This window comes from Phycodurus eques, chromosome 7, assembly GCF_024500275.1.
Source record: "Phycodurus eques isolate BA_2022a chromosome 7, UOR_Pequ_1.1, whole genome shotgun sequence".
Taxonomy (NCBI): domain Eukaryota; kingdom Metazoa; phylum Chordata; class Actinopteri; order Syngnathiformes; family Syngnathidae; genus Phycodurus; species Phycodurus eques.
Window position 1 is genome coordinate 26,595,138 of NC_084531.1, and position 26,120 is coordinate 26,621,257.

Genomic DNA, 26,120 nt, shown 5'->3' on the forward strand with positions numbered 1-26,120 from the left:
CTTTCTTACTGTACTTAAGTAGAATTTTCATGTATCTGTACTTTACTTCGTTATTTACATTAATGGCAATTTTCAATCTTATTCCTCCACTTTTACAAACTAAAATGTATACTTTTACTCTGAAAGTTTCCCCTAGCCATCTTCCCTACGGTGGTATCTTAAAGTACTAATTACTGTCAGGTTTATACTGACAGTTTTAACAAAACTGCAAACTCTGCTTCAAGTACTTTATCCATCCATCCATTTTCTGAGCCGCTTCTCCTCACTAGGGTCGCGGGCGTGCTGGAGCCTATCCTAGCTGTCATCGGGCAGGAGGCGGGGTACACCCTGAACTGGTTGCCAGCCAATCGCAGGGCACATAGAAACAAACAACCATTCGCACTCACATTCACCACACCTACGGGCAATTTAGAGTCTCCAATTCATGCATGTTTTTGGGATGTGGGAGGAAACCGGAGTGCCCGGAGAAAACCCACGCAGGCACGGGGAGAACATGCAAACTCCACAGAGGCGGGGCCGGGAATTGAACCAGGGTCCTCAGAACTGTGAGGCTGACGCTCTAAACAGTCGTCCACCGTGCCGCCTCAAGTACTTTAATATGAGAAAATTACTTTTGAGTCTTAAGTACATAAAATGTCAGCTGCTTTAAGACTTTTAATCAAGTAATATTCTACAAGGCGACCTTAACGTCTACCAAAATTATTTCCTCCTGATCCTAACAAGCCTGAAATTTGCAACTCTACCTGGTTTCTGTCCACATGACGAAGCGTTCCAGGTTCAATTGCCCCATTTGGCATTGCGAGACTTGTCACTTGGAGTGTTTTCATGTTATATTTCCTTCTGAGATGCTGAGTTTAAATTGTGTAAAGCAAGTGCAAATGTGAATCCGTGGGAGTAAAAGTCAGTCTTGATTAATATTAATATTGGCTTTCACGCAGTATCATAAAAACACATTACATTAAATGCGAAAGGCAGTGTCTATTTTCCATATATTGCACTTAGCAAGGCCCTTAATCCACGCGGCTCACATTAATTAATTGAATTTTGTTCGAATGAATTGCGGTTTGATTGGATGGAGTTGCCGAAAGACGTCTCAGGGGAAGCCACACCAGACATCAGCCTGAGGGAGGGGGGGGGGTTAAAAAAAAAATCTCCTCCTGTCAGGAATGCCGGGAGACAAACATGTCCGTAACGAGCGCCACTGAGCCGCGCACGCTTGCCTTCCAGTCCTCACGACAGACTGCTTCTTTATGAACACTGGCAGCGAATTACCGTAAATGGAGGAAATTGCTCCAGATGAGAAAAGTTTGTTTCGTTTGTGGCAGTTCCAAAAGTGAAACTGCACAATCTGTGTGTCGTTCATTCATTCCTGTTTCAATTGGCAATTAAAAGTCAAAAAAAAAATGATAAAGTGACTGATAATTTCGTTATTTGTTTTTTAATCTAGCAAAAACTTGGATAACGACCCATGGGACTGAAGTTGATTTTTATATTTCATTGGTTGGGTTTACGTGACCAGGAAGTTTGGTGACTATCATTACTTAAAAGACTGAACACAAACTATTTTATTGATCACGAGATGGTGTAAGTTTTATTTTGAAAATCAGATGCATCTGTCAGTGCCTCTGTCAAAAATGTCACCTAGTAAGGAAGCAAGAAAGCTAAACAAGCTAACAAAAATTATTAAATAGGGCAACGGGCCAAATAATGACATATCAGAACCGATGTTATGCAGTGTCTGCACAATTACCCAGAAAGCATTTGGTCTCCCTAAACGTTTGTCTGTGTACATTCCAGCCGGTTTCGGAGGAGTTCCAAAACGGTGAGGGTTTCGGCTACATCGTAGCCTTCCGCGCCAACGGCAGCCGAGGCTGGAAGGAGAAGATGGTGACGTCGGCCGACTCGACCACGTACAAGTACCGTGACGAGACCTTCCCGCCACTGACGCCCTTCGAGGTGAAAGTGGGCGTGTACAACAACAAGGGCGACGGGCCCTTCAGCCCGGTCGTCATCATCCACTCTGCCGAGGGCGGTGAGGTCATATTTGGCGTCTTTGGACATGTTTTTAGGAGAAAAACAGGTAAAAACAAAAAAATAATAATAATTGTGTTTGTGCATGCACGTGCAGAGCCCAGAGAGGCGCCGTCTGACGTGAAAGCGTACGCAATTTCAGCTTCGCAGATAAGAGTCACGTGGAGACAGCCCAACCCTGGTCCTGGAATACCCAAAGGATACGAGGTGCGCTCCACCAGACACTACATTGGCTACACACCACACAATCAGATGGTGGGGGACCCAAGTCACGTGACTTTGACCCGAGTCAGATTTCAATCGCAGATTAGGATTTTATGTTGTGACCGAGCAAGATTGTATGACTTGCTTAAGTAATAACTTGACTCGACTTGCTTGAAACTTAGTAGGGACTGGACTTGACTTGATTTTTGCCACACTTACTGAACACTTACTTGAAACTTGAAGGTTAAGACTTGAGACTTACTTCCTCCTCCCTCTGGACACAACTGTGGCTCTGCGTGACCAGGTGAGCTACTGGAAAGCGACGGAGAAGGAGGACTCGGGCTGGAAACAGAAAACAACAAAGAACGAGACTTCCTTGGTCTTGGGGGGTTTGGACGGTAACAGCCAGTATGTCGTCACCGTCAAAGGCTTCAACAGCATCGGACAGGGACCCGCCAGTACCACTGTCGTGGCCAAGACCAGGAAAGCCCGTAATTTCACAACTGTGATGTAGATAATATTGTGTACCTCTGATTTACAAGGCTGATTGTTTTCCTTTTGTGCTTCATCAGCTCCTGTGCAGCCTCCGGGCAACCTGCTGTGGATTCAAGAGGGCAACAACGTGTCTCTGAGCTGGGACCCAGTGAAGGCCAAGGAAAACGAGTCCGATGTCATCGGATACATGGTGATCATGCAGTTTTTCGTAAAATGGGTAGTAAGATATGTACAGGGCATACAGGATTTGAAATTTCATTCTTCACATCTCGGATGCACGTTTGCAGGACAACAAAGACAAACAATGAGAAGAGATCATTGTCGTCATTATCGCCAGTTAATTCATCTATCTGGAGTTGGCCTTCCTGTAGGCAAAAAAAAAAACACAACATAAGTAAACACGGGCATTACTTATAATGATAGGATGAACATTTTATGTATTTTTCTGTTTTAATTAATCGGTTGATTTTATTACAAAGAATATTTGATGAAATAATAATAATAAGTTTGACTGAGTCCTAACTCCTGTTCCATTTGCCTGTGAAAATTGAGAATTGCATCACCATTAGTGCTCCTAACTAGTAACGCTGACAAGTTATACTGCCAACTGCTGGCCTGGAATGCACACAACAGCTAGGTTTGAACATGATATTACACCTTTTACTTCATAAATACAAAACTCCGAGTTTAAAAATAGAGGCCAGAGCTTCACTGATGCTTCAACAACACAGAGAAAGTGAGGCTGTGGAGGAGGAGAAGAGCTGGCTGGCTTTCAAAGCTTGGCAGCTCAGAGCCCACGAGAACCTCCTTCTGGCTCGTGACCTCCAAGCTGTTGCAAGGGAGGCAACGAACACAAGTCGGGCCAAGCAGGGGGATGGGAACCACTTTCCTTATGTTGTCCAGTCCAAATGTTTTAAAGCCACGTACCCCAACATTTTATGTGCCGCGTAAAGCAGAATTTTACCGCTTGCTTGCGTTGAAGCAAATAGGAACAACTCCAATTCATCATTATGCTCGTAGTTGCGGCAATGAGCCGGTCCCATCTTGGGGTAATGGGAGACAATGACACCAAAAGAGTATTACCTGGGCCATTCCACCATATCAGTGGCATTTGCTTGTTGTAAAGCTCTCAAAATTCATTTAAATCTCTTCTTTTTTGTTTTTTTATTACTCTAAATCCAATACTACACATATTGAACTTCTCAAAATGTCTCTTGGCCCAGCTTAGGTAACTTTATTTTTTTTGTCATTGTTTTATTGTACTGAAACTCCTCATTTGAGAAGCAGGACAGAGTAACAGGAGTCGGTTTTTAGCATACAATTAGCAAATATGTGAAATATGGTCACATGGCATTTTTGCGAGTAGCATGTTAAGACAAAGCACACTACAGTAATTCAGCAAAATAAAAAATCTACAAAAATAAACATCTGTTCTCGCAAGTCTTTATTTTATTATAAGTTGACTGTCGTTACATAAAATACCTCTTCACGCAGAACGGCTATTTGAAATTTTAAAAAAAAAAAAGGTTTTCAGTCATTTTTGGGCACTTTCGAAAAACTTCATTGCCGCATTTGCGAGCCCTTCTCCACATATCACTCAAAGCGGGCTTGATGTGTGAAAAATTACAATAAAGCCGTATTTTCAGTTGTACTTTAGTCATGCAGGGGTTTGAGATTTATGTAATATGTCACAATTGTATCAGAGGATGGTGGTTGCTGTGCAGGTGTTACTCAAGCAGGAGGGCCGAGGGCACAACCAGGTGACCCGCACCATCAACCCGTCCACCATGCTAACCCTCCCGGAGGGCGGCACCTACGTCATCGAGGTGCGGGTCCTCAGCGAGGGCGGGGAAGGGGCGGTCAGCTCGCAAATACGACTCGTCACCTCATCTGGTAAGCTGCCAGACGAATATGTACTTCAGGATGAAAGTGACAATTTCATGTCCAATATGTACTGTACAATACCCATTTTGGGTTTTTAGTTTGGCGCAAGACACAACACCTTCACCACAAATCAGTGTTGTTGCCGAAAACTTCAAGAACAATCCTCTCTATTTATGGCTTCTTTTTTTTTTTTTCATCGTGTTGTCATCCATGTAGTTTGGGAAAGAGAAATAAAGTAACAAGCCTGTTTTGACAGTAAGGAGTATAAAGAACATATCTGTTTTCAAATTTAGGGAATACAAGTCAAAAGTCATCAGAATAACAAGTAAGGTTAGTTAACTAAAAAAATCGACTTGAGTACCGTTCAGTAATGAAGTATTTGTACTTCATTACTTTCCCGTCTGCTGTTTATTTTAGCATAGCTTGACCTTATTTGGTCTAATTAAGCAGTCAAAGCTGTTGCGTGAGCAAAGTTTTCATTGGCTAATACTCTTTTAATTACCTCGTCCACACACACAAAGCTTCACCGATGCGCTCGGCCAATTAAGCTGCTAGTGTAACGACGGCCAGATGAAAATGGCCGGCAGATGGTTTATCCTCATGGCCGGTTCGCTCGGTCTCAGTGTTCTGTTTGCACCCTGAATTACTTGGACAATGCGCCACACAATACAGTTGCAAATATAGTGCAGCTTTCATTGAATCTTGAGAGTGCTGTCTTTAAATATATATATATATATATGAATACATAAAAATGTAAATAAATAAAATATATTTTACAATTTGAGATAAAATCTGGCCCTATTTTGTTCTTTTATTCTTTTTATGGCCTCTTTTCAAATGTTTTTTTTTTTGGGTAAAAAAAAAAAAAAAAGAATTCAAAATATTTACATATTTCTATTAATAAAATAATGTAACAGTACTACTGATGTGTAATTCAAAGGAAGTATATAATAAAATAGCGTGGTTTCTAGTTTTAACCCTCTTGTTATGTTGCAGGTCCAATTGACACGTTTTGAAATTGTGCTGTCTTTAAAGATGTAACAAAAATAAATAAAAATTTAAATAAAAACCTTGGAATTTATTTTGTTACTGTATCTTAAAACCTCTTCCTGAATATGTATTCATGTTCTGAAATAGTTTTATATTTCTGAAAAATTTTTACATTTACCACAAAAGTTTATTTTTATTATATTTCTAAAATGTAATTTAAAAGATGTCATATAATTCCAAAAACAAGTCATGTGTCCAAAAAATGAGTTGTATTATTTCATAAAAAAAATATTTTTTTATATTTGAATGGCGAAACATGTATAGGTGGGTGTTCATTGTACTTGATTTGTTGAGTGCATCTTAATGATAATTGTCCCTCTCCTCTTCCTCCCGTCAGGTGTACGGGCAAAGAGCGGCGAGTGCAAGGATAAACTGGCGTGGCCCGCGTTGCTGTTGGTCCTGCTGGTGCCTTCGGCATCCTGGTGAGGCCGCCTCACAGTCATGTTTTTCCATTTGGGGGGATAGGACACGCCCGGCTCCTTTTTTTATTCCCTCTGCCGCCGCCGCTTGCCCGGCCGGGTCGGCGTTCCCGACGAGGAGGAGGAGGAGGAAAGGTCCGGGTGGGGGTTGTGTCATCTCATCACCCGTTTAGTTTCGTGTCCAACATCGCGCTAGTGTTGTGCTGTCGTGTGCCGTGCGAGGAGAGATTTTTTTTTTTTTAAAGCACTCGTCTCATTGACTCCCGGGGTCTGCGAAGCGTGAATGCTTCTCGGAAAGGATGCGGCGTGAGCACGAGCGGGATCGTCGTCCGCCTCCCGCACCCGCACCGCCTCCTCCTTCCTCCGGCTGCCCAACGAGCCAGGCGGCAGAAAACTCACTCGAGGAAAGAAGAAGTGCTTTTTTTTACTAACCGAACCGAGACGACTCGGACTGCTTTCCAAGACTTGCTTTTTTGTACGTTGTGTTACCTTGTAGAGAAGAACACAGTGGCGTGTATCAGCTTTGTTTCTGTTGGTAGCAGCGCTTACCTGCTCGGTGGTCCAATTCGTTGGAAGGGCAGTCGGCAGCAGTAGGGACTCCTGGTGACCAATAAATGTGATGTATATTTTCAAAACCTCGTCCTCTTGTCATCTTTTTTTCAATTGATTCAATTGTAATTCGCAGTGTTGGGCATACAATCAACCTCCGCATATTCGCGGTTCGGCTTTCGAGGAGTCGCCGAGTCACTGATTTCTTTTTATTTTATTTTATTTTAATTTTTTTTCCAACCAATCCTCCTATTGGCTGCTTTTGTCCTCAGGCCAAGGTCAGGTCTGATCTAAATAAATACAGTGCTGCCTTGAGATACAAGTGGCCTGGCCTTCGAGTTACAAAACTGTCAATCGGACGATATATATATAATTTATTTTTTTATTTTATTTAAATTGTTTTTGTGTGTTCTTTTTATGCTTTGACTTGCGAGCCCAAACTTGAGATACGAGCGCTGTGTGGTGGCAGGTGACTCAACTCACTTCACAACAAGCAGTTTACACATGCGGACAAAATAACAATACTCACAAGCAAATAATGTTTATCCTGTATGAAGAACTACTAATATTACTGCCGTAGTGAGAACCCAAAAGAGGAGTTGAGCCTTCAGTACAGTATATCTGTATGTCTGTCTTATACTGCCCCCAGGTGGTCAGGCATGCACACCAGAATGTGCATTGCAGGAGAAAGTGTGACATAAACGGTTTAATTCTTTTTCATTCTATTTAATTATGTCATTATTCAATGTTTTTAGAAAGTACAATATAGAGCGTTATTTTTCACATTTAAAAAAATATTTAAACAAATTTTGTTGTCGTTTTGGGCGGGCTGAAACGGATTAATGGCATTTCCATTTATTTCATTGGGGGAAGATGATTTAAGCTACAAATGTTTTGAGGTACGAGCGTGATCAATGAATGAATTAACTTCAAGGCACCACTCTATATTGCTTTGGTGTCATCTGATGGCTCAGCAAATAAGGTTAAAATGAGGGGAGGAGCTTCAGTCACTCAGACCATAGCCTTGTCTAATCTTGTGGCATCTATAGTAAGGGCTACACAAATATGTATTTTTTGCTGTTGGTTGAGTCGATTAATCGATGACGTCATTGATTGCGGTAATTACATTCCAACCCACCAAAATTTGCAATATAGAGAGGCCATATTAAAAAAAACAACAACAACTAAGTAACAAAAGCACTGAAGGAGGTTGTCGCTATTCCAATCACATATCCCGACTGCAGCCAATCGTAAACGTTGTCCGTAGTGGAGCCGACGGACGGGACCTTTTATTCCTGGCTCTCTTTCTCTCGCAGCTGGCGTTAAATGTCAGCCATCAGACATGGCAAACATTTCATTTGTCACGCCGTGACACGCCATTTAATTCCCCGACATCCGCCGCGACCAGGGAGCCGAACGGGTCGTGGGCCAGCATCCCTTCTTTCTCCGAGCTGTCTCTGGGGTGAGAGGCGGTGTACACCCCGGGGCTGGTCGCCAGCCAATCGCAGGGCACGTATAGGTGGACAAGCATTTGCACCTATGGATAATTTAGAGCCTTTAATGAAAGAATAAATGGGAGGGCGAAGAGAGCGTGCAAACTTCACAGGAAGGCCGGAGCTTGCATTCAAACCCTGAGGCTCAGAACTACGAGGCATATGTGCTTAACACTATTCCACGAAACGAGTGTAAATAAAGTTCCAGTGAGGACTTTTTTTTTTTTTAAGAACTTTTTACAAGAAGCACATCTCAGCAGGTTGACCACTTGGGAGCAAAAAGCACGCTGAGGACTCACATTGCTCCGAGCACTATCTTGAAAAAAATATTATTTTTTCGACAGCATTCTGGTGCTCAGGTGGACCTGCTCCAACTTGTGTCTGGACTGCACAAACATTGAACATTTTTTTTTTCTGTTGCAGCTTTGACACACACACACACAACTACTAATGTAGCGGCCTTTAATTATTCATGCAGCTGTTGTCTGCGTTGGCACGTGATTTATGATAATGGATCATGTTTTGTGCAAGGGAGAACCACAAGCTGCATTGTCAGCAATTAAAGCACAAGGCCCACCCGCGTGTGTGTTTGTGTGTGTGCAAGAGAGTGGTTCAAATAAATGGACTATTTGAGACCGCTACGCTTACTCTCCAGTACACAGGCGTTGGCCTCACCAATGCTGTAGAGCAGCAGTTCTCAAACTTTTAGACACCAACTACTAGCACAAAAAATACTTAGCTCTCCAAGTACCACCAACAAGGACAACATTAAAATACAGTTATGTTAGTGTGCATCAAAAACGAGACAGCGGTTTGACTGGTAACAAAATGCTTGCAATATCTCAACATTATACAAGTAAAGACACCAACTTTGGTGTTTCACAAGAAACATCAAGTCGACACACATGATTTGCTTTCGCGGGCCACATAAAATGATGTTGCGGCCCCCGGGCCACCAGTTTGACACCTGTGTTGTAAGCCATTGTAACGTTCTCGAATGTTTCCAATTTTCTGGGTCTGGTGACCCCCCAAATTTCTCCAAAGACCCTCATAGTCCCAACGTCAATTAAAAATAACTGCTGCATGTACCCCGAAATGCCTCAGGAATTAAAAAGTTGCCTATTTATGAGGGGGGGGGAAAGGTTTTAATGTTAAGAGAATAAAGTTGTATTATTCCAAAAAAAACATCTTTTTTTTTCAGTCCAAACAATTCTTCCATGAGCGGGGATGAACTGCCAATAAGTGTTTTCAGTGTTGCTTGCCTCCAAAAAAGCAACAAAAAAAATAATATATATATATATATATATAGAGAGAGAGAGAGAGAGAGAGAGAGAGAGAGAGAGAGAGAGAGAGAGAAATTGAAGCAAAATTGTACAAAATTGGAAATTTTTTTATTTATTTTTTAAATCTGCTAATAGATGTATTTGTGGTATGTGTGCCTCCACTGTACTTCATGTAGTTACAATATTGCACTGAAAACTACTGATTACATGTCATAAAAACAATACAATACACAATATATGGCATTATTGTATCGCCGTTTATATTGCGTAGTACTTTGTGTGCTAGTACTTGTGGGGTCTTACAGGTGACTCCTCGCTTTCTGTTGTCGTAAGTGGGATTGTTGGCATTTGGGTTTATGCTTGCTCATGGTAATGTGCTTATTCTTCTTGTGTGATGTTTGATTTTTCAGCCTCTTGCTGCTCGAGATTGAGAATTAGGAAAGTGTGCCACGTGTGCGCAAGCGTGAACAAAAGGATTACGGCGGCGGCGGCTTTGGAGCTCGAGTCAACACGCAGGCTTTTTTTTCTTTTGTTTTTTCTTTTTCTTTTGCCTTCTACCAGCGCGCTAATCACGGCCGCCATAATTGAAGTCGTTTTGTGACCTCGTGGGGAAGCAAAGAATAAAATCAACAGTGTCCTGCTTGACTTTGACGTTCATTTGTTTGCGTCACCTTTGAATTTGAAATCCCGGGTTGGCCCTTCCCTTGTAGCGTTTGAGCGGGTTTTCCGCTGCTTTCTGCCATATTCCAAGATGACATTTTCCATAGGTGCGAAGGGTTGTTTGACCGGTCCATGGTGTACTCAGCTGGGTTCAACTCCAGCTCAGCCGTGACCCTGAACAGCACAAGAAGCGTGTCTGCATATGTATCATTTATTCATAAATTGCTGATAATGAGGACATTAAGGATGATGATTGAGGACGCACGTACTTGTTGAAGCAGGCCCTCGTTTGGGAGAAGAAAAAAAAAAACCTTCATTAACGCCTCGCTCCCGTCAGCGCTCGCCTTTGCCCGCGTGCGTTTTTAATAGGAGACGTTGCGCTGGTATTAAAAAAAAGCAGTCAATTTATAAACATGCCGAGCTCTGCCCCCAGTAGGAAATTAAAGCGCGAGCATCCTACTGCGAGTCCTCATTAGGGAGGACATTTATGAGCAAATGTGTAACAGAAGGAAAAAAGCCTAGACCATTCTGACATGCCTGCAAAAAGACGAGTGCTGTGGTTGGTTTGTACAGGTGTATTGTTTCACCTGCAAATGTGACATTTATAGGAGAGGCAGTCAAAAATTCATGAAGCCCCATTTAACTTAGCAAACTCATAATAAAAAATAATATTTTGTCGGAAATTGTCACTGTTTGTTGTTTAAGTACTTGTTTGAAGGTTTATTTTAAAAATATTAAAAAGATGCCTGGCGCTCTTTTGCTTGTCACGGAGCTCCCTCAAAGTAAGGCTCTTGCTCTTCGCCTTTGATCCTGGACCCCCACTTTTGGACTGTGCTGTAGACTATTGCAGCTTCCGTGTACACATTTTGCAAACCTTTTGAAAACGTTTCGTGCTTGTTCCCCTTCCAAAGCAAGAAATTCATGCTCCCAGTTGGTTTGTACAGTAAACCCCCGCTATATCGCGGTTCACCGATCGCGGTCCCACTGTATCGTGGATTTGTTTGGTGTTATTTGTTACTCAAGTTTTTGTTTATATTTTTGTGTTATATCAATATGCAGTATTATACATTATATGTTGAAATGGGTTTTTTCTTTCGTTTTAAAGGTGTTTTAAAGACCTTAAAAAGAAGTTTGAAGTGCTGTAAATGCTATTAAAAACATGCCTAGGGTGTACTTAAAGGGTATTTCTCTATTGCGAATTTTAACTTCCCACGTGGGGGTCTGAAACCTAACCCCAGCGATGGAGGGGGGATTACTGTACAGGCCGAATGTTTTTGAAGGATGTCATTATTCAAAGCTTAACAGGACCGGTGTTGCTCCTTCATGTCATTGGCAAAAGAACCTTTTCAACAGCACTTTTGGCTGCGTGTGTGATTAGCTTAGATTCTGTGCGGTCGGTGCATGCCAGTCCCCAATATGCAGGTATGCACTTTTTAAAATTATACAACATAATATACTGTAAATATTATAATTTCAATTTTAATTCTATTGCTACCGTATTTTCACGGCCATAAGGCGCACTTAAAAGTCTTAAATTTTCCCCAAAATGAACGGGGTGCCTTATAATGCAAAATCTGTAAATGTTGTTGTGTGAATTTAATGAGCGCTCCGCTTGACTGATGGCATTTCCTGCCGACACGGTGCTTATATAGAGGAAAAGCGGACGTGGCTGAGGACAGCATGCGGACGTAAAGGGGGAAGGGTGCGTGAAGGAGGACGCTAAAGCCACGCCCCCAGTAGGTATGTACCGCCGGTGTGCATTGTGCAAAACAACTTCGGTTTGGCGAAGGACCCCCGAAAATGGCACCTAGAAGAGACACGCTTACGAAGCACAGTTTAAACTGCAAGCTATCGGGAACAATTCGAGATGAACGAATCCTTGGTTCGCAAGTGGAGGAAGCGGGAAAACGAGCTTCGCCAAGTCAAGAAGACGAAGCTGAGTTTGCGCGAAAAAAAAAGAAAAACAAAACCTGGAAACAAGGCGAGGTGGCCCTCGGATTAATGAGCAAAGAACAGCCGGGAGAAGCGTCTCTACAGTCACCATTCGACTGAGTGCAATAACTCGGAGCTTGCCATCGAGTTATTGCACAAAATAACGGCAATTCCAAGCCTCCCGGAATTGCCATCATTCCGGGAGGCTTGACGAACCGCCGGACATCCGTGTAAACAGGGCATTCAAAGTGAAGTTGTGCGCGGCGTGGGAACGATGGACAGCTTTACTAAGACTAGGAGGCAGCGCCGGGCGAGTTACGCCACAATTTTTGAATGGATTGTGGATACTTGGGCTAACGTGTCTGCTTGCACTGTTGTTCGAGCTTTCGTAAAAGCCGGCATCATTTCTGAGGAGCCGCACGGCAAGCGAGACTGACACCGACAATGAAGAGAGGGAACCTGCCGTGTTTGATGGAAAACTTGCCCAGCTGTTCATTTCGGATACAAAAGATGAGGACTTTGATGGATTTGTGGATGAGGATTGATCAAAAAAATAACGTGAGTACATTGTTAAATACTTTAATAAAGTACAACCGAACTCAGTTTTGCTCCCGCTGCCTTTTAAAAAATATTGTTTTAGCGTGCATGCATGCTATCGTATGTTTTAAACTAGCGTGTTTTACCATGCCTGCGCCCAATAATACGGTGCGCCTTATGGTCGTGAAAATACGGTGATTATTTTGCGGACCCTCAGGTTACAGCTTGTGGACCTGCACCGGTCCCCGAGCATGTGTCAAACCCAAGACCCGGGGCCCGATCCGGGCCGGCATATCATTTCACGTGGCCCACGTAAGCAAATCATGTGCATCTATTTCATGTTCTTCTGGACCTAAATTTCAGATTGTCTTCACTTTTAATAATGTTGAGAAATTGCAAGCATTTTAAAATAAGAGCGTTAGGAGTGACGTGGGCAGGCCGATGCATTTGGACCATTTTCAACTGTACAAAAACCAAGCAGATGTACAAAAACTGGGACAAAATTTTGGCGGATAAAACATGTCGAAAACCGAATCATTTACGAAAACTAGGGCATACGAAAACCGAGGTTCCACTGTGACATGATGAGACGATGATACATTTTCATGAATCCACAATCATAACGGGCCTCTGAGGGAAACCTGAACTGGGTGGCCCTGCGACCAAAATGAGTTTGACACTTGGACTTAAGGGATGCAAACACATCTGTCGCTTTTTCAAGGTTGTCCCGGTGATTCGTTCGCCTCCAAACCAAACATAAAACAAAATGTGGAGGTGCGCTTGTTTTTTCCAGAGAAGGTAATCATTGGCCCCAAGGTCATGCTCGGAACGGCGCACCTGCCATCTGGCGCAGCTGAAAATGCCGTTTTCCTCCGTTGAGCTTACGCACAAAATTGCAACGAATCCATCCAGCCTCGCTGTCTGTCCCTTGCTCTGTTCAGCTTTTAAGACGTTAATAACAAGTGGATCTGAGCTTAATACCCAATGTTTTATTCATTGCATTTAGATTCAAATGGATCAAAGTCTAATCTGTTCCTTTAATGCACTGGCTTCTCGGCGGATTGAAACGTCCTGACCTGTCGCCTGGTCGGCCAATCTGCAAGGAAAGGTAAACGCGGCGCTTTATCCTCAGGGTAGCGTCCTGTTCACAGTTCTGCCTTCTTTTTTTTCTTTTTTCTTTTTTTTTAACGGCTTCACCGATGGACACTTTACAGCGAAGCCAACCTTTCATGGTTTCATGGTGCTGACATATTGGCCGATTTAAAGGTTCCCCAGGCGCTCGGCTGTGCTGAAGGCGAGGATCAGCCGAGGCCAATCCGAGGGTTCCTTTAAACTGAAACTGAGTCGTAAAACAGTGAAAGGGTCGCACTGTGCTCATCTACCAACCTCCGACTTCCGAGCCCCGCTTTTAAATCGGGTCTCGTGAAAGCTTAAGAGTTTGCCCGTCTCTGGGCCGCGCACATGACGAAATATGACAACCAATAACTCCAGCCAGCAAAACGGTTATTCCAAACTACATTTACTGTACTACAAAGTACAAACTTAAGAGGGTTACCCACGTCTTTACAGATTTGTAAAATTTTAGAGAACCCACATATGACAATGAAAAAAAGAAATCACCAGGTATGTGCTCACTATATAATATACTCGATAATATACTGATAGGAAAGCGCTCGTTGCGTGCAATCAGCTAAATGTACAGATGGTCGTCGTGCGTCATAGAAACCACCAAATGAGCTCCCCACACGCAACGCCGTGCATAAACAAGATGGAAAGCGTAAGTGGGAGGGTGGGCCATTATTAATTACAAAATTAAAAAAAAGGGCTCGGTTAAGAAAAACTACCAGGGCCAACTTATACGCACGTCCTTTATTAGCGAGCCTATAGTGGGGCACAATAACACAATGTGCCGTGTAGAGTTTGAGATGACGGAAATGGCAAAGAATTAAGGGAAATGTAGAATGTCAGGTTTGGGAAATTTGAAAATACGGAATCCTAGCGTAGTTCTTGTTGATAAGATAACGGAATGAGTCAATGATCAAGCCATAATATGAGTTCAATTCATTATTAAGCAAGTAGCAGTCATGCACAAGTGGAGTTCATTCAGCAAGTGTGACACCAGAATGATCTGGTCATCTTCCGGGATCTGTCTCTTTTTATTGGTCTCTCTTACGCTGCCCACACAAATCTGTTATCTCGAGCGCATAACTTCCAGTCGGGGGGTGCGTGTGTGCCTTGCGCAGCACATTTGCAACCCCTGATTGTACAAAGTTTGCGAGCAAATGTCCTGTGTGAGTTTCAGATTGTGAAGTTGAAATAGTTTGAATTGAAATGTGGTCGGATTTCTGCATTAATTTCCTGAAAAAGTCAAAAGAATTAGCAGAATGTGAGATCTGTTCTGTAGCTGTACTGAATTGGCTCAACAGTATGACGTCCAAATGGTTTGTATTGGTCGAAAAATGTGGACAATTCCAACATTTACACGTTTAGATTTAAAACCCATCCTAAAAGGGAGCAAACAAACGTCCGTTCCCCATGTTCAAAGGAATCGCTCAGTAGTGAAGCAGGTCACTGCAAACACCCCGCAGACCGCCGACAAGTAACGGCAGATACGTGTCCGATCAATGGTGCCATCGACGCCCCCGACACTCGCCGGTGTTCGCTGTCGCGCCATCTCCAAAGTGAGACGTGCAGTCATAGCAGCCTGAGGTGCTGTTGCCCAGGCAGCAGAGGCGAGAATAAGTCAGGAATAGGAGTCAAGTCTCAACCTTCAAGTTTCGACCAAGTTACTGTGGCAAAAAAAAAAAAAAAAGTCACGCAAGTCAAGTCCCCACCAAACTGCAAGCAAGTTCAGTCCAGCCGTTATTTAACAAGTCATAAAATACACTACAGTGTTTATTCCCTCACTATTTATGAGGGACCTGCCGCGAATAGCGAAAATCTGAAAGTAACTGACGCTCCCCCAAAAAGCTGCCAACAAACAGATGCTTAGAAAAAATCACTACATGAAAAAAACTCAACTCACTTCAACATAGTTCCTTGAAAACAAGATAATGCAAAAAAATAAGTTGGCCTTATCACAACAATAAAATGAGGAACTGTACATTTTTCGGCAAAATACTTGAGGATAGATTACCTCGCCAAAAAGTCAGCGAATAGGTAAACGTAGGAAAGTGTTGGGGAACACTGAAATGCGCTATAACCTTTACAGGTCAACTTAATTTGACCTTCTGGAAACTTTTGAATGCACATGTCCAACTAGTTCAATGTTGCAGCTTTTTGCACAACTTGCTGTTCTCTGACAAGGAGCCGCATGGCAAAATTAACGTTGGAAACCCTTCCATCCATCCGATCGCTTCTCCTCGCTCGGGTCGCGGGCGTGCTGGCGCCTTTCCCAGCTGACTTTGGGTGAGAGGCAGCGTCAGAATCAGAATCGGAATCATCTTTATTTTGCCAATTATGTCCAAAAAACACACAAGGAATTTGTCTCCGGCAGTTGGAGCCGCTCTAGTACGACAACAGACAGTCAATTGACAGAGAACACTTTTGAGACATAAAGACATTGAGAAAAAACAGTCGCTGAGCAATAGTTAGTTTGCTAGTTATCTGGTAATGCCGGTACAATTTATTTAATTATTTTTTATTTTTGACAATTGTGCAAAAAGATGAAGAGTCCTCTAGCACTTAGAGCAGTTACAGCAGTTCGGGCACACCCTGGTGGCGGAGTGAGTATGAAAAGTATTCAAGTGTGTAGATTGCTCCAGGAAGTTGGCTGAAACAAGTTTTGCTCTGACCGACCAATCAAAGGACGGAACAGTGCTGACATCTTCGAGGTCCAGTGCTCTGGCCCTGTGAGGATACATTTGAAATCTGATTGGTTATCGATATGTTCTTCTGGAAGACCGGCCCGAGCTTTGTCACACCTCCAGCCGCGAGCAGATGTGCAGCGCACGCAAAGATTTACACTTAATGAGCTCCAACAGAGATGCTGACTTTTCCTTTTTTTTTTTTTGTTCGCACCGATGATTAATGTTGTGGGTTTGACCTTATTGACTTAAAGCTCAACGGAGGAAATGGCTCTCGGGAGTGCTGCACTTTAGCCCGCAATCAAGCCGGCGTTCCACACGTGGAAAAGAGAAGGCAAACTCGCTGAGAAAATGCGCAGTCAGCAATCACGTCTGTTCGTGTTTACATTGGCACCAAATGTGCAATCTGGATCGGATGCAGATCGAGCTTCATTTAACATGACAGATTCTAGAATTCTACATAATAGTACATTTTGTTCACATTTGGAAAGACAATTTAAGCATTTGTCCATGTTAAATGGTAATAACAACAACAACAATAATCGTCATCATTTAAAGTGAATAGATTAAATGAACAATAAATTACACTTTTAAAATGAAAAAAATTACAGTCATTTCAACAATTGTTTTTAAAAAAAAATATGTTTGAGGACAAATGTCTCCATTCATTTGGGAATTCTGTCATGGAAAATGTGTAATACTGAAAACTGTTAATTTGGTAAACGTCCAATATTCATTGAAGTTGGAATCGTTTGAATCAGATGTGGAAGGATGCGGTAAGAATTGTAAAATGTCTGCATTAGTTTTAGAATTTTGTCTCTTTTTGTTTTGGAATGTGGAAGGCTGAAAAAAGTGAGGAATTTGGAAAAATGGGGAAAATTCCATCGATGTACTAACTAATTGAAGTGAACATTTTGAATTTGGAATGGTTTGAATCGGTCAAGAAATGTGAAGACATCAGGTGCATATATAAAATGTTTTCATTAATTTGTGAATTTTGTCATGTAAAATGTGAACGACTCAGAAATGTGGGAATTTTGGGAACAGGAAAACTACTTTGCAATATGTCAAGAATGTGACGAACATCTTGATTGGAATGGTTTGAATCGGCTGAGAAATGCAGAATGAGGAGGGGAAAAAAATTTGTGAATTTTGCCTTGGAAAATGCGGAACATTGAAAAACATGGGGAGTTTAGCGGAAGTGCTCAATAGTTTTGGAGATGTCCAGAATGAACGAAACAACTGGGAGCTGGTCGCTCAAAAAAAGGGGAAAAATTAGGTACATTTGTAAAATGTCTCCATTTTGTGAATGAAAATGTGAAATACTGAAAAATGTGTACTTTTTAAAAATGTTTCAATTACTTTCCAATCTTATCATGACTGAGCTGAACATTCCGAAGTTGGATTGGGTTGAACAAGGAAAATTTGGTCGTTTCCATTCATTTCAACTGGATTTTGACATGGAATGAAAGAATAGATACATAAACAACTGCAACGCGGCTGTGCACATTGAAGACGTGTGTTTATCCTTCATTATCGTGCTCCATTTCAATGCACCGAGAGAAATGATTGCGATCAATATGCGTGTTGTGCACTGGCACATAATCAATGCAAAGCAGCTCGTCTTAACTGCGGCCATGCAACTGACCGGACGCTCTCCCGAGGCCTCGTGTTAATCTCAGTTTAGCATTTGCCGCACAAAAAAGACGCCTTTTGCGGGACGCCAGTGTCGCGACGTGACAAGTTTTTGCGGCCCGACGGGTTGAACGCTGCAAAGACAAACATGACCGAGGAGATTTTTCTTCATGAGAATGCAATCAACTGAGTGGATTAGTGCAGAGCCTTACTATAATGTGCACACAGAATGTTCATTTTACACGGTGGCATATGTTTGCTGACTACCATGTTGCATGAGTCGGAAAGTGATTGGTTCATTCCCAACAGTCAGCCGCCTCCCCGGTTATAAGAGGGTGTGCACACCGGTGCAACTGGCATGGAAATAGGGGTGGGTAGACTTTTTTATATCCACTGTTTACCCCCAAAAGGTTTCATATTTTTGCTCGATTTTCTTCTTTAAAAACATGACACGAGCGGCAGTCGCAAATAGTCCAGAGAAGATCGCAAGACTTCTTCCAAATGTGGTAGCCACTTGTAGAAGGGCAGACCGGGAACCAAAGCCTCATCAAAAGTCAATTAGCCCAGTCGCTGAATGATCAGGTTAACTATATCTGAATTTCCATCAGGTCCATTTTAAAAAATATATATATTTTTTTTTTTTCATCAACTTAACTGCTGTTCAAACTGCGATGGGAAAGAAGGAGGCTAAAATCCTCATTTCTCAACTGCTCTTGAGGCCTTTGTCAAATGACACACAGTAGAAATGTTTGTTTACTAATGTCGCCATCTGAGATCACTTCGGCTTTTGCCCCTTGGAAGTACGTCGTGGTGAATGATTGTCCCAAAATGAAGCAGTGGCACACCTAAACGGGCAAAATTGGGCAAGGATATTACGTTGCTATTCATGCACGCAAGTGGAGCATTCTTAGTATTCCCCCCGGCACACCTGGCAATGCGGCAGAGACGCTTTTGATGAGATAAATCACTCCGAGCGCTTTCCATCAGCCCAAATGAATTACGTACCCCGCTTTTTTTTGTGTGTGTGTCTTTTTTGTCGGGGAGGCTGAAATGCAATTTTGCATTCTGGCTTTTTTGGCTCAAAATGAAAAGCCCTTGAGTTTCATTCACTTTCTCAAGGCCACTTGCATTTTATGAAGCAGAAGAAGAAGAAAAAGAGCTCTTAGTTTAGAACGTGACTCCTTCTGTTGGTGACCAGCATCCAAAAATGTGTGCAGAATAAATTTTGGGTGTAATTCTTTTGATGAAATGATCGCCTTTTTGGGGTAACTCAAGTGGATTCCACCTGAAAATGGACGCAAGGGCCCTTTTTACGCCGCTGGCAGCTTTAATTACTATTCTTTCGACTAATTAATGGACGTTTTGGGGGCCTCAACATACCCAATAACTCACCAACACAACCTTGCAAAACTCACTCAGTAGCGCCCCCTGGAGTTTTAGTCGATATTAGCCCGCGACAGCAGTTTCACCAGTGCGCACAACATTGGGTTTCTATCATAACTGAACTCACAAAAAAAGTCTCAAGGACGCACGCGTGCAACTGAACAGGGAGTCGGACATATTGGTATGAAGCAGCCGTTTTCGGCAAATTTCAAGAGTCGTACATGAAGAACTTCGAGGAGGGAATTTGCCTCAATGAGCCTTAATCGGAAGCATCTGCAAGACAGATGGCCAATGCTTAATTATGAACCTTGTTTGCCTATGCCATCTCATGTGGAATTTGCCATTAAGGTGGGTGGGGCATTCATCTTTGCTGGCAGCTTTTATTATTATAATTCTTTTTGACGAATTAATCGCGTTTTAGGGGACCTCGACACGCCCTAAAACAATAACATTTTGGCAAACGTATGTATCCTGCTGGAAACGTTTGTGTTTTAGGATTCCTGAACACGACCCGAAAAAAAATAATAATAATAAATAAAAAAACTCACACTGTAGCGCCCCCTGGAATTTTTTTTTAAAAATAGCACACAACGATAATATTAATTTCCTGTCAACAACCTATGCACAAATCCATCATCCAAAACGTGGACTTGGCTTGCATGACCAGAAAATGCAAGCGAGCTCTCACACGCGCACTCACCGCATGACAGTTTTTAAGTGACATTTCTCAACACATTCCTTTTCCAAACTATAAGCTATAACACATTCTTCCCCGCTCATTACAGCAAATGTCAAGTTGTTACATTCCGGCAGGCCACAACGTGAGGTCGGGGCCGGCGAACGCTCGGCTCGGAAGACGCCGCCAAAAGCGGCCATCCGTCCATTTTGTCCTCGAACAGCAGCCTGTGACAGAAGCTCAATAATCCAAGGTCGCGCCATTTAACACACACAAAACAAAAAAAAAGGCTTATCGGACCGCTTCGCTCCGGCCTCGACGCAGCTTGGCTCGCATCGGCGACAAGTCGCAAAGATTTATGCAAATTGGCGAGGTTGTAATTAGCATGCGCGCTACGCTGTCGTTTGTCCTCGGAAAGAAGAAACAACAAAAGTTGCTCGGAGAGAATTTGGCAGGAAAAGTGCACAGTCATACACTCCAAGAAAAAAAGAAATGGTACGCGATTTTTGCACTAATATGATGGGCAACAATATTATTTCCATGACATTAGGTCATTTCAAAAATATATAAAAATTAAGGTTTGAATTTTAATGACATATTGTCTTCATTGCATGCTTTTTAAAAAAAAAAGAAAATCTTGCATTAAAAGACAAATTTTAGTATATATTTTGGGAGTATTTTAGCTTAAACACAAAAATATGTATATTTTCTTTAATTGCAGTATTTTACTTTTTGTACATAATTGTACTAAATTTCCATATTTTTAAAAGATGCAGTAAAAGATACAAGAAAATTGTATTATACTTATTATTATTAAAACGAATTTTTTTTTAAATATATGTTTATATCTTGCATTAAAAGACAATGTTTTTAGTATTACATAAAAATATGCATTAATAATATTCGTCATAATTGCAGTGCATTACTTTTTTTATACATTAAGATGGTACTAAATGTCGATATAATATGACATGTATGTCATGTTTTGAAAGACAACTTCATTTGTTTCTATTCTTTTAAAAAAAAAAAAAAATTGTTTTTTGCTAGTCAAACTTTGTTGCAACATGTTTTACTCTGACCAACCAATCCGAAGACGGAAAGATGCTGACGTTTTAAGTCAAGTTTAAGCTAAGCAAGTCTCAAGTCCTAAAATTGGCAACTGAGTCTGACTTGAGTCAAGTCATTTGACTCGATTCCCGGAGCTCTTTCAAATTCTTTCCAATCTCCTGCTAAATTCTCACAAGAACGCAATAACATGCTTTACTGTGATAGAACGTTTGGGGGAAATTGGCTTTCGTACGCGTGGGGAGAAACCGCACGCTCGGCTGCTCAGGTGACGCGTTGTCCCGAGCCTCCACGATTGTCGGGGAAAAGGGCTGCGGACTTTTTCACGAGTACGAGACATGACACGGGCCAACGCAGCGACAGTCGTTTCATTTGAAAGGCGTAGTTTTCGTTCTTCGGATGAAACTGCCAATCTCGCTTATCTCAGTTGAATTTCTGGTGGAAATGTGCTAACAGATGCTCGCTCTCCAGTGAAGAGAAGGAGGCTTGCGGTTTTTTGGGGGGTTTTGTTTTTCTCAGTATTTGACTTTTTTTCACCATACGAGACTGGAATTAGAAAACAGCGGTACAAGTTTTCCCGCGACCCTAGTGAGGAGAAGCGGCTCAGAAAATGGATGGATGGATGGATGGATGGTACAAGTTTTGAAAGTTACAAGCTGTCGATTTGTATGCTTTGTTTTGCGGGCAAAAATTTTACTTAATTCATGAGCTTGGAAGCAAAGTTTACATTTGATTTGATGATATGTTTTTATACAATACATTATTGTACAGTGCTATTTTACTCATTAAAAAAGAGAAATCTTCAGGTGCTTTTGGGAAAAGGAATGAATGGCATTTCCATTCATGTCAACGGGGAAAGTTGATTTGAGCCGTTTGACTTGTGCTCTACCAATTAAACTTGTAAGTCAGGGTACCGCTGAATGTACAGAGACATTGAACAGGACGTAAATATTGTACGTATAGTAATTAAATATGATGTTAAAATGGTACATTGGAGGTACAGGCAACAGAACATTAAATAAGATTTTACTGTATGTCATACATGAATTATGATGTAACTAGTGTACATAAGCGGTGTACACTAGTGAACAGTTGGAGATGCAAATACCATTCACTAGCAAATTTGAGTTTACCTTTATTTGAACATTATTTTGAGGGAGGGTCTGCAGGCAGAGCGACACACCCAAAAGATGAATTCCCCAAAAGGGCCATTTCATGGGGGTTGCGACAAGGGGGTGCACGAGGGGCCAAGAGGTCATCGTTCAGGGAACACGTACAGCATAATTTTACTGTATGTCACAAGTCAGATCACAGCATCATTAATATACATCACAATGAGCTGAGGTTTTCCCCTTTGTTTCAATGCAAAGCAATACAAGTACAAAACCCAATTCCAATGAAGTTGTAACGTTGTTTAAAACGTAAATAAAAGCAGAATACATCCAAAGAAGAGCAAATCTTTTTCGAAAATGTACAGTATTCAATTTAATTGTATTTTTGCAAATATTTACTCCTTTTGAATTTAATACCTGCAATGCATTCCATTAAAAAAAAAAAAAAAACGGGACAGGGGCGTGTTTACCACTGTGTTACATCACCTTTGCTTTTTAACTGCACTCAGTAAGCGTTTGGCACCTGAGGACAATAATTGTTGAAGCTTTGTAGGTGGATTTCTCTCTCATTCTTGCTTGATGTCCAACTTCAGTTGCTCAACAGTCTGGGGTCTCCGTTGTTGTATTTTGCACTTCATAACGCACCCCACATTTTCAATAGGAGACAGGTCCGGACTGCTGGCAAAAATTCCTTGCAGGTGTAGGTTGAAAATATTTTTTCTTAAACTTTTGGACTATTTTCTCATGCAGTTGTTCACAAAGTGGTGAACCTCGCCCCATCCTTGCCTGTGAATAACTGAGCCTTTCGGGATGCTACATTTAGACCCAATCATGCCACACATCTGTTTCCAATTAACATGTTCACCTGGGTAATGTTTTTTTTGTCAGCATTCCTCAACTTTTCCAGTCTTCTGTTGCCCCTGTCCCAGCTTTTTTTGGAACATGTTGCATCAAATTCAAAATGAAAGAATATTTGAAAAAACATCTTATCTTTGTAGTGTATTCAATTTAATGTAGGTAGAAAAGGATTTGCAAATCGTGTTCTGTTTTTATTGACATTTTACACAACGTCGCAATTTCATCGGAATTGGGGTTTGTATGAAAACATAAGATCCTGATGCACAGTTACGTGTTAAAAAATGTTTGTTGGTGTTTTTGGGGGGGCGGGGGGGGGGGGGGTGCTGGAAAGGATTAATGGCATTTCCATTCAAAGGGACACTGGGCTGGCCTTGCAGATGCATCTGTGAGCGCCGAAGTAGAGGTAATCGTGCAGAACAGCTCCATCGGCTTGGTGGAGTCATAAAGCCGACGCCGGCGCGAGATTGCTCTGTCAAGAGGTAAACAACGCAAGAATGAGGAAGGACTCATTTGATAGGAAATGTCACAGCATGATTGGATTTATAAAAAAAAAGGTGTAAATTAGGGTCATTAATCATTAGCTGGAACAACACTGGCAGCTTGTGTTCTCCTCTCAGGAGGCGCGATGTGCCACCCGGCAACAACCTTTAACCGGCTCGACACTAATTTGACTGAAGACTTTCTAAGTGGACAAAACATGTCACTAGATTTAGATTGAGCTGCCGGCGAGTTGTGTCCCTTTTAAACGCAGCCATTTGCCTGTAGTTCAACTTAAACACTAGCCATTGACTTTAAACTCTCATTTGAAACCCTACTTTGAAAACCTAACTCGGGATTTCAGCCAACATTTGAAACCCAAACCCTTGTTTGAAACCATGACGCTTTCTTGAAATCCTATTTTGAAACATTAACCAGGCTTTAAACCCTAATTTGAAACCCTAACCTTCGCTTCAAACCCTAACTTGAACTCCTCATCTATGGACATAACAAATGTGGCCTGGGGTGGAATTTTTGGGCCTGATGACTTAATAATTAGTGACTCTTTATTTACAGTCTGAGTAACCAAGCCTCAAAACAATGACATCACTTTGACTTGAAACACATAACACTGGCTTTAAACCATAATTTGAAACCCTAACCCGGGTTTGTAGCCCTAATTTGAAACCGTAACCCTGGCTTCAAATCCTAACCAGAATTTAAAACCTAATAATCCTGTTTTGAAACCCTAATTCGAAACCCTAATCCAGGTTTTCAACCATAATTCGATACCCTACCCTTGATTTGAAAACCTACTTTAAAACATTCACCCTGGTTCTTAATTCTAATTTGAAACCCTAACGCATGCTTGAAACATTAATTTGAAACCCTAATCATGGTTTGAAACCCTATCCTTTTGTCTGAAATCCTAAACCAGCCTTCAAACTCTAACTTGAAAATCATAACTATGTCTTAAACCCTCATTTTAAACCCAAACCTTTGTTTTAAACCAAATCCCTGTCTTGAAACCCTACTTTGAAATCCTCAGCTGCTTCAAACCCAAATTTATAAACCTGAACCTGTTTTGAAAAGCTACTTTAAAACGTTAACCATGTCTTTAAACCATAATTTGAAGCCCTAAACTGTGGCTTCAACCCCTACTATGAAACTTGAACCCTGTATTGAAACCCGACTTTGAAACCCTAATTTTTAAACACTAATCTTGTTTAGAAACCCGACCTTTAAACCCAAACTATGGTTAAAGCCTCATTTGAAACCCTACTATAATTTATTTTTGGCTCCCATACCTTTCTTCTTTCCTTCCTTCCTTGCTTGCTTGTTTGCTTCCTTCCTTCTTTCCTTCCTTCCTTTTTTTCCTTCCTTCTGTCCTTCTTTCCCTCCTCGCTTGCTTGTTTGCTTCATTCCTTCCTTCCTTCCTTCCGTCCTTTGTTTCTTCTTTCCTTCCTTCCTTGTTTTCTTCCTTCCTTCTTTCCTTTTTTGCTCCCTTCCTTCTTTCTTTCCTTGTTTCCTTTTGTCTTTCCTTCATTCTTTCCTTCCTTCTTTCCTTTCTTGCTTGCTTCCTTCCTTCCCCTTTTCCTTCCTTCCTTCTGTCCTTCCTCACTTCCTTCCTTTCCTCCCTCCTTCCTTCTTTCCTTCCTTCCGTCCTTCCTCGCTTCTTTCCTTCCCTCCCTCCTTCATTCTTTCCTTCCTTCTGTTGTTCCTTTTTTCATTCCTCCCATCCTTCTTTCCTTCCTTCCTTCTTTCCATCCTTCCTTCCTTCCTTCCCCACCTCCTTCCTTCCATCCTTATTTCCTTATTCCTTCATTCCTTGCTTCCTTCCTTCCATCCCTCCTTCCTTCCATCCTTCCTTTTTTCCTTCCTTCCTTCTTTCCTTGCTTGCTTGTTTTCTTCCTTCCTTCTTTCCTTTCTTGCTTCCTTCCTTCCGTCTTTCCTTTCTTGCTTCCTTCCTTCTCCTTTTCCTTCCTTCTGTCCTTCCTTGCTTCCTTCCTTCCCTCCCTCCTTCCTTCTTTCCTTACTTCTGTCCTTCCTTTTTTTCCTTCCTCCCATCCTTCTTTCCTTCCTTCTTTCCATCCTTCCTTCCTTCCTTCCCTCCCTCCTTCCTTCTTTTCTTCCTTCCATCCTTCCTTTTTTCCTTGCTTCCTTCTTTCCTTGCTTACTTGTTTTCTTCCTTCCTTCTTTCCTTCCTTCCATCCTTCCTTCCCTACCTCCTTCCTTCTTCCTTCCTTCCTTGATTCCTTCCTTCCCTCTCTCCTTCCTTCTTTCCTTCTTTCCTTGCTTACTTGTTTTCTTCCTTCCATCCTTCCTTCCCTACCTCCTTCCTTCTTCCTTCCTTCCTTGATTCCTTCCTTCCCTCTCTCCTTCCTTCTTTCCTTCTTTCCTTGCTTGCTTGTTTTCTTCCTTCCATCATTCATTCAAGACATCGAAGACGGGTGGGCGTGGGCCCCGAGCCACCAGCAGGAGTCAGACGACCACCGCGATAGGATGTCTGCTTCCCCCCCCCCCCCCCCCACCTCCTCCTTCCCCACCCCCAAACACAAGCAGGGACCCGGA

General features: G+C 42.0%; 1 protein-coding gene across 5 annotated transcripts in view; it reads left to right on the forward strand.

Moving 5' to 3' along the window:
• cntn5 (contactin 5) overlaps positions 1–6,696 on the forward strand; it is a 113,311-nt gene extending 106,615 nt beyond the window's left edge. For all 5 annotated transcript variants that reach the window (XM_061682299.1, XM_061682298.1, XM_061682302.1 and 2 more), the window contains 6 exons: positions 1,798–2,032; positions 2,129–2,238; positions 2,540–2,726; positions 2,808–2,920; positions 4,455–4,623; positions 6,002–6,696. In XM_061682299.1, the coding sequence (XP_061538283.1) occupies positions 1,798–2,032; positions 2,129–2,238; positions 2,540–2,726; positions 2,808–2,920; positions 4,455–4,623; positions 6,002–6,090 (903 nt within the window). In that variant the 3' untranslated portion in view covers positions 6,091–6,696. The remainder of the gene's footprint in view (positions 1–1,797; positions 2,033–2,128; positions 2,239–2,539; positions 2,727–2,807; positions 2,921–4,454; positions 4,624–6,001) is intronic.
• Positions 6,697–26,120: the final 19,424 nt, after the last annotated feature.